Source organism: Gigantopelta aegis, chromosome 7, assembly GCF_016097555.1.
Source record: "Gigantopelta aegis isolate Gae_Host chromosome 7, Gae_host_genome, whole genome shotgun sequence".
Lineage (NCBI taxonomy): Eukaryota > Metazoa > Mollusca > Gastropoda > Neomphalida > Peltospiridae > Gigantopelta > Gigantopelta aegis.
The window spans coordinates 1,271,940-1,281,515 of record NC_054705.1 but is presented as its reverse complement, the minus strand read 5'-3'; the positions used below and the strand labels follow the sequence as shown (position 1 = coordinate 1,281,515).

At 36.2% G+C, this 9,576-nt stretch overlaps 1 protein-coding gene across 1 annotated transcript in view; it reads right to left on the bottom strand.

Annotated features, from left to right (window-relative positions):
• Positions 1–9,576, bottom strand: part of LOC121377588 (ficolin-1-A-like) — a 43,084-nt gene that overhangs the window by 19,079 nt on the left and 14,429 nt on the right. Inside the window, exons 2-4 of the mRNA XM_041505647.1 lie at positions 6,325–6,533; positions 4,247–4,391; positions 2,987–3,107 (exon numbers count right to left, since the gene is read on the bottom strand). Coding sequence (XP_041361581.1) covers positions 2,987–3,107; positions 4,247–4,391; positions 6,325–6,532 — 474 coding nt within the window. The 5' untranslated portion in view covers position 6,533. The remainder of the gene's footprint in view (positions 1–2,986; positions 3,108–4,246; positions 4,392–6,324; positions 6,534–9,576) is intronic.

Genomic DNA, 9,576 nt, shown 5'->3' with positions numbered 1-9,576 from the left:
TACGGACACCGAATTTTACTCTAAACTTCAATTTGTGCTGTATTGGCCATTCTCAAAGAGAATGTTACACCCCTGCACCACGGTGAGGTTACAGCACGCGCAGGGGAAAACAAACGAAAACGGTGACAATTATTTACAATTTAATGAGCACGATACCAAAACTTGAGACGGGAACACTACTAACCAACGAGCTTTTAATCCACGATAGTTAAGGTCGACGACAGTCACTTTTTGGACCCTTGTTTTGGCTTCGTTACATCGTACACAATTCTTATTCTTTTTCAATAAATAAAACATCTCCAACCGTAATTTTGTGATATGATATATTTGACAAAAGGTACGTTTTATTTCTTTTATCTTTCAAAACTTCAAATTAATATTTTATCCAGAATTATGAAGAAAAAAAAACGTACCGACCTGTAAACAGCGTTGTCTGCTTGTTATAGGAATTTGACAGGGGTCAAGGTTAGTAGACTAGTTTTTATTTTAATGTGGCGCAGCATTGTAATAATACAGCTAATTGTGAATTTAAATGACGTCAGTATTCCAATGACGTCACTCTGCATCTCCTTACAATAACCATAAAATTCCAATGTAAAATTGCTATTGAATTTTTTTCTTCTTAACATTACTAATGCACCTGGATGTCTTTGAACAAAATCTTGTGAATAAAAAATTGCACCTTTTACGAAATATGGATTTCTAGTGAAGGGTGCGAAAAGTGACTGTCGTCGACTTAGCAACAATGCCATCTCCTCACGTAGATAACTTGAATGAACTGTCAACCGGATTATTCAGTGGAGCGATGATTTATGGAGGCACATTTAATATAAACTTAAACTTTGCAGCAACAAATAATTCCATGAACATCAATAAAAGAAAACACACCGATGACGACTCAGACACTGAGTGAACAATTCTTGACATTTTTTTTCGTTGATAAAACTGGCACGCTGAAGGTTTTCTGACGTATTACGAGCAAATTAAATATTATATTGTTCGTGAATTTTAGCTATTACATTGTCTTTAAAAGGCATTTCAAACAATATCATTAAAATTATAGGTAACTTTTCACTCGTTCTTTCTTATTCCTGTTTATTGTTTAAATAGAACTATATTCCTATGTGTAATAATTGGTGGTTCTTCGGTCCGCGTAGTAACACAGCTGACCTAGTTGTGTAAATTTAGAAATCCCCGTCATTAGCTAGCAGTGTTACAATTTCTAAATTATTATTTGGAAAAAAAAATCCAATTTAGGGTATGTAATAAATACAAAACTACATATATGTGGTTTTCTGATTTCTGTATTCCACATCGGGGTTTCCTGCAGGAAATACACTCTTGGAATACAGAAATCAGAAAACCACATATATGTAGTTTTGTCTATGTATTTAAGGATTGTCTATTATTTCTCCGACTTCCATCGGGGTATGAACAAAAACAATCCGCAAATTATGCGAATCGGCGAAGTTCTTTATTGCGTTATATAAGTTTGCAGATGATTTTTTGCATACCCAGATAAACAAATATTATAAACAAATAACAAACAATACTTATTATTTTATTTTGAATTATACTGTTCAGACACCAAACTTCAAAAAGGATCACCGGCCTCGGTGGCGTCGTGGCAGGCCATCGGTCTACAGGCTGGTAGGTACTGGGTTCGGATCCCAGTCGAGGCATGGGATTTTTAATCGAAATACCGACTCCAAACCCTGAGTGAGTGCTCCGCAAGGCTCAATGGGTAGGTGTAAACCACTTGCACCGACCAGTGATCCATAACTGGTTCAACAAAGGCCATGGTTTGTGCTATCCTGCCTGTGGGAAGCGCAAATAAAAGATCCCTTGCTGCCAATCGGAAGAGTAGCCCATGTAGTGGCGACAGCGGGTTTCCTCTCAAAATCTGTGTGGTCCTTAACCATATGTCTGACGCCATATAACCGTAAATAAAATGTGTTGAGTGCGTCGTTAAATAAAACACTTCTTTCTTTCTTTCAAAAAGGATCAATCCGTTTTCATCCGGATAGGATACGGGTCGTGACACACCAAAAACGTGTACCAAACCGTTTCAATCCGGTTTGGTTTCAAGTCTCATACATATGTGGATTCAACAGCATGCTTTCGGGTCTGTACGGTTTTGGATTCTGGTGTGTCAACGGAACATTGGCGAAAACGGGTCAGCCAGTTCGGTTAGATCAAATGGTGCAAGTCATGTGACATTTCATTTGCAAAATGGAGAAAATGTGAAGTGGAAAATTACTATTTGTTTGTAAATAACAATGCCACACAGAAGCAATACATCGAGCGCATAAAAACAACAACTTTAGAAAACATGCTTGTACACGACGACAAAGGCTGCTCATATAAAAATGGAACGGTTGTCGACATGTTCGATTTGGATAGTGCCTCGTCACTCGTTATATTTTAAAGCGATAATGAACTCCCCAGTGTCCCACAACCCTGTAGAATGTATGACGTCATATATTGTAAGACGATATCCACCCTCCCCCACAACACGACTTATCACAAACGTATTTGGTGTGTCTTGATCCAAAATGGATTGAACTGTTTTGATCTGCATGTCAATGGTATTTTTTTTGTTAAAACAATAACACTCATTCCGACAAATAACCAATATAAAATGACGTCATCAGGTATGACTTTCCGTGGCGACGTAATTTTTATATCCATCGGGAAATGAACAAACTCCCGTTGCTAAGTCTGGACCAATGGGATGACGTTATATTGTAGTGAATGTAATGGAACTTGCATTATAAAAAAAAAAAAAAAATTCTTGCCAATATATGATATTGACGATACGGAAACACCCTCTGGTAATAGCCCCCACATCTTATTTTTAATATTTTAATTTGAATTTTAAGTTTTGTTTTTTCTTACCCAATAGTCGGAGAGCAGACGCGCCTATGGAGACTTTCGTTTAAAAACAAAACAAAATGTGTTAGTTTTGCTATTGTAAGTTTATTACCTTTGCTGCCGTGAACATGTGTAGAAAATCATTTCCCAACCAGAAATCTCCTGCGAGGTCTCCAAATCCGTTTTTGTAGTCTTCCCACGGCCTGTTGAAGTCGACACCACCCTTGACCCGCCTGTGTAACAATATGTTAATCTGATTTATGTTCAACAGTAAATATTCACCAGTCTGAACTACGGCACTATCTATCAAATCTACTGCTGAAGATGACACCACCCTGCAATTGCCTGTTAATCTTCTTTATCTTCAAAATTAAATATGCACAGTTCTGACTCACGGCACTAACTATCAAATCTACTGCTGAAGATGACACCACCCTGCAATTGCCTGTTAATCTTCTATATTTTCAAAATTAAATATGCACAGTTCTGACTCACGGCACTAACTATCAAATCTACTGCTGAAGATGACACCACCCTGCAATTGCGTGTTAACCATCTTTATCTTCAAAATTAAATATGCACAGTTCTGACTTACGGCACTATCTTATGTACTTCTGAAGCTGATACCAACCTGTGAATTGCCTGTTAATCTCGGGGGGGTTTTCAATATGGTTAAGATCAACACAATTAGTAACTGGTCAGCTGATTCAAGGCGTCAACAATGACTGGTAATAATAGACTATAGTGTCTGAAGTAAGCACTGAACGTTTTCGACGACTGATATATCAAAGGCTGCGGCATGTACTGTCCAGTCTCATGGAAAGTCAATCTTGAAAACCCCTTGCTTCTAGTGGGTAAAGGTAGCGGGTTTCACCCAAGACTACGTGTTGGAATTACGAAATGTTTGCAATTCATTAGCATTGATTAATTAATCTCCTCTAGTAGTATCGTTAAACGTTATTGCCTGGAGTGTTTACACTAAGGCCACAGCAAAATCAAAATGTCAGCTGTGTGATACAGACGACCACAAACGACAAATACATATCGCGAATGGATATACACACAGGATAGCATATACCACGGTCTTTGAAATACAAGAACTAGGATGTGGACATAAACAAGTTTGAACGTAAAAAGGTAATGGGACAAATGTGATAATAATGGCAACAACAAAAACAACAATGACAATAATAATAATAATAATAAACATACTATTACTGAGCTATCCATATCATGTACATATGTTTACAAATAAAACCCCAAGTTGAAATTAAAGAAATAAGGAAAACAATATAAATAGTTTTAGCTAACTTCACAATATCGGCATGATTCTCAGACAGACAACTAACATACAATTCTGTCATCTTCATACCTGACGAAGGTGAGCCAACCGCCATTGTCCGTGGTCATGTCACACCTGACGTTCACCTTGCCCCCAGCTGGTGAGTCGATAGTGTACGTACCGTCACTGCTCTGGTTCTGGCGTGTTTTCACATCCCAGCAGTCGCTAATCGGCGCTACCAGTACATACATAGAAATCATTTGGAAAATTAATATTGTTTCATTGCGTATTATTTGTATTATTTAACCATTTAGAATAAACCAACAACATCGTCTAGCTATACTCGTTATCATTGCCAGATGAAACAAAGGACAACGTGTTACCCCATTATTTTAAAATCGAAAGTCAGGCTGGTTACTGTGGTTTACATTAATTTATAAAATATTTAAACAACTACAAGTCATTATTTACTACTTACAGTTTAGTGAAAAACTTTGCCATAATATAATGGTATAATAATTAACTCGACCACAAAATCAGGTATAGAACGTCACTGATTTTTACATAGAAGAGGCGTTCCCTTTTTATACAGTTTGAACGAGCATGCTATATTACACAAGACACACACGCACACACACACACGCACACACAATTATAAATATAAAAAATCTTACGTCACATTGTGTTCAGTCCATTCTCCCTTGATGTGATGTTGGCCAATCGCGTTAACGTTTATATCCCAGCTTTGTTACGGAAAACGGTATATCACAATATGAGTACGATTTTATTATTAAACTCGCTTATCTCTCACAGATATGTAATAAATAGAGAATGATTCATGAGTGATCGTTAGATACCATGCATCTCATTTATCTCATTTGTCTCATTTATCTCACAACGAGTTGTTTTGATATGTATCAAACGAGCTAAAGCGCGTTTGATACGTTGTTAAATAACGAGTTGTAAGATAAATAGTATCAAACCGACACGAATGTATTATTCTATTTCTTACACATCCTCAAAAAACAGGTTTAAAGCAAATGTTTACATCTTTTTCGACTAAAAGGTATTTACAGCCGTTGCACTTGTAGCTAACTTACGCGACACATTTTATTTTTTCGATTAGTAGTAATGGATATTTTATATGCACCATCACAAAAACAGGATAGTATACACCACGGCGTTTAATACACCATGTGTGGAGCATTGGCTGGAACGAGAACTAGCCCAATCGGACCACCAACGGGGATCGATCCTAAACCGACTGCGCATCAAGTGAGCACTTTACCACTGGGGTACTATATCCCGCCCCTGCAGCGTATCAACTGCCATAGATACTACCACCCCTCAACCTTAAAGTGAATCAGAACAAAATGGGTGTCAAGCTGATCATTTCTGAGTAACAGGTATTGTCTATGATCAACCTAGTTCCGCAAAAAATGTGAGACACTTTTTACAGGTATCACAAGCATGTTTCAAGCACAAGGCTACTTGACACAGTGGTATTAGATGAAATAAAATTGCAAACATCTTTTGCCCAGATGAAGCTATTTTGTTTACAACCAACATTTATCACCAATCACAGGACTTGTGTTAACATCTCTATCAAAGGTGCACCTCGAACTTTGATCCAGCCGGAAGTTATTTGGTTTAGTACTACCTATAACCTGTTTCTTGAGGATATGTAAGAAATAGAATAATACATTCGTGTCCGTTAGATACCATTTATCTCACTGACGGCCACTCGTGTATTATTTTCCATACATTTAACGTTTGTTATAAAGTTAACTTTGTGGATAAAAAATAAATTATAACATTCCCGGGAGTACCATACAAAATTGATGAATGTCGTTTGAATTGTTTTTATACTCTTCGCTCTCGCTCGGTAAATAAAAATATTCCAAACTCGATTCATAAATTCTCATTATACTTTATACATTTACAAATATGTCAAACTATTTTTATAACTTACAAACATAAACATACACATACATCTGTAACGTCCTTTCCATTGCCATTTTATATAATGACGTCATTTTCTGAGATTTATCGAAGAGCATCATTGAGTTTCTAGTGACGTCGGTCAATCAGAATAGAGTAAGTCGTATAAAGGCAATACCTTTGTATATAAATCTGTAAAACAGATATTGTGGTTAACATATACGTACGTGGTAGTGGTGACGTGGTGGTAGTTGTTGGTGACGTGATGGTAGTTGTTGGTGACGTTGTAGTAGTTGTGGTAGTTGTTGGTGTCGTGGTTGTAGTGGTTGGTGACGTGGTGGTTACTATTGGTGACGTGGTTGTAGGTGGTGGCGGTGACAGACACTGGTCCAGTTCCTTCTTTAACTGGTTTCTTTGTTCTGTCAAACACTCCATTCTGGAGTAAATGAAGTGTTACATTCTCGTTCTAACCTATATTATGGTTGTGGTAAATCGTCATACCCAGAACTCAGAACTAACCTACCATGAACAATAAAGCCCAGAGCACACACTAATGATAATTCACACAAACAAATAACACGTGATAAATTTAGATATCTTTAATACAAAATTATTAATTATATAAATTCCCCATGTATAAAATTACATTTTATCCCAATGGCATTTATGTGTATATTAATATTAATATTCACCAAATGATTGTCCAAAACATAACGAATTCCCAAATCCGGATACGATGACGTCAATATTCAGGGCACTGGCACAGTTCATCTTGTCCGTTCATTCATGTTGTTGTTGACCACCTGACTTGCCTCCGACCTGTCACCGTATGCTGAACCACATTCGTGTCCCGTTTATATAGTATCCCGGTGCGTGACATTTAACCTTGAATCTCTCCATGATCAAACACGAGATTTGATCTATACACCAATCAAATCATTTCCAATATATAATTCACACTCAACTGGAGCTTTTTACAAACCAACGGAAACACCAATACAGAAATCCCAAAGAGTTACTTCCCTTGTCTGAATACACCACGTTGTCGGTTGCTCGTGCACGAGGTCGGCCATACTGCTAATTCAGATAAACATTATCAGTTCAGGTAAGTCACTTGTTATAATTCGTATATTTTAAACATCCTTTCTTCATTTCTTAAATAGTAACAATGCCGTAATTATTTATTTCACAGTTCATTACACATTTACGTGTGTCACAATAGTTCACGAATTTTCACACAGGGATCCAAATTTCACGTATCGATGTCTGCCAGGCAGTCCAACAAATTATATATACACTATGCCAGAATAGCATAACATCCCCCCCCCCCCCCCCCCCCAATAAAAATAAAATATTGCTTCAATCAATATGTTTATACATATCTATTATGCACTTATCAACACATAAATATTGCATGGTCAGTTAACTAATTTACTAATAATTATTAAACTACCATACAATAATATTTTCTTATATTACTATATACTATTGACAAGACAAAATATCATTTCGTACATTATCTGTCCCAAATCAATAACATCTTGACAATGCATCTGCCACTACATTTTCACGTCCTTTAATGTGACACATTTTAATACTGTATTCTTGTAATTGTAAAGACCATCTTAACAACCTGTGAATTTTACTTCTCATTTTATGTACAAACACAAGAGGATTGTGATCAGTCCAAACAATAATAGGTTCCACTGGATTACACAAATAATCAAAATGACTCAATGCTAATAAGAGTGATAAGGTTTCTTTTTCAACGGTTGAGTATTTCTTTTGATGTGAGTTAAACTTTTTGGAAAAATACGCAACTGGATGACATACACACCATTATCATCATATTGGGACAAAAATTAACCAGCCCCAATATCACTAGCATCAATAGTTAATTGAAAAGGTTTTCCAAAATCTGGTGCATTGAGGACAGGTTTACTTTTCAACATCATTTTTACCTGGTTGAAGGAATTTTGACATTCCTTAGTCCAAATATATTTAGCAGTTTGCTTGAGTAAATCTGTTAATGGACAAGTAACAATACTAAAATTTCTGCAAAACTTTCGATAATAACCGGCCATTCCTAAAAATCTCATAAGTTGTTTTTTCATTTTAGGCACGCCAAATGAATAAATAGCCTGGACTTTGGCTTCAAGTGGTTTTACTTGCCCACCACCAACAACATGCCCAAGAAAAACTATAGTAGCCTTGCTAAACTCGCTTTTATTCAAATTGACTGTCATCTTTGCTTTTGAAAGTCTACAAAAGAGCTCCTTCATCTGGATAACATGCTCATTCCAATCATGACTATAAATCACAATATCATCAACATAAGCTTGACATCTATGCATTCCAGCAATTACCCGATTGATCAAACGTTGGAAAGTCGCCTGAGAATTTTTCATTCCAAACGGGCAAACTAAATATTCAAAGAGACCATCAGCAGTTACAAAAGCAGAAATTTCTCTAGCTCTCATGGTTAACGGTATTTGCCAATAACCCTTCAGAAGATCAAACTTACTAACATAGTTTGCATTTCCTATTTTGTCTATACAATCATCAATTCGTGGAATAGGAAAAGAATCGGATTTTGTTACATCATTTATTTTACGAAAATCTGTACAAAATCTTACACCGCCATCAGGTTTAGGAACCAACAAACAAGGAGAACTCCAGTTACTAAAACTGGGTTGAATAATATTATTCTCAATCATATATTCAACCTCTTTTCGAAGAAGTTCTTTCTTTTGAGGACTAACTCGATAAGCATGTTGTTTTATTGACTTTGATTCACCAACATCAACATCATGTTCAATGGCATTTGTTCGACTAGGAACATCAGGAAAAATACTACTGAATTCACCAATGATGTTTCTAACATTGCTGTTTTTCACTTAAATGCTTCAGTTTTACATCCAAATTCAACAACACTTTTGAATTTATCAATTTTGGTTCAGCTGAACTGAAAACATCTTTTGGTTTTTCATCCTCACTATTTAACCCTGTTAAAACTATAGTGTTCGCCATTACCTTTTCTCGGTTATGATATTCTTTTAGCATATTTATATGACAAACCTGGGTTTTCTTTTTACGATCAGGTGTACTGATCACATAATCAACAGCATTGACCTTTTCTTTAACAACATAAGGTCCTTGAAATTTCGCACTAAGCGATTGATTGACCAAAGGAAACAAAACTAGAACTTCATCTCCTGGACTGAAACATCTTTCCCTAGCTTTTTTGTCATACCAGGTTTTCATCTTGTTTTGATTATGCAGTAACACTTCTTGTGATACTTCTCTAACTGTTTGCATTTGCTCTTTCAAATCCATAACATACTTCAAGGCATTAGTTTAATTTTTCACCTTAGAACCTATCCAAGATTGATACACCATTTGTAATGGACCACGAATGTTATACCCATACAACATGTCAAATGGAGTAAATCCCAAAGATTCATGATAAGTATCCCTAA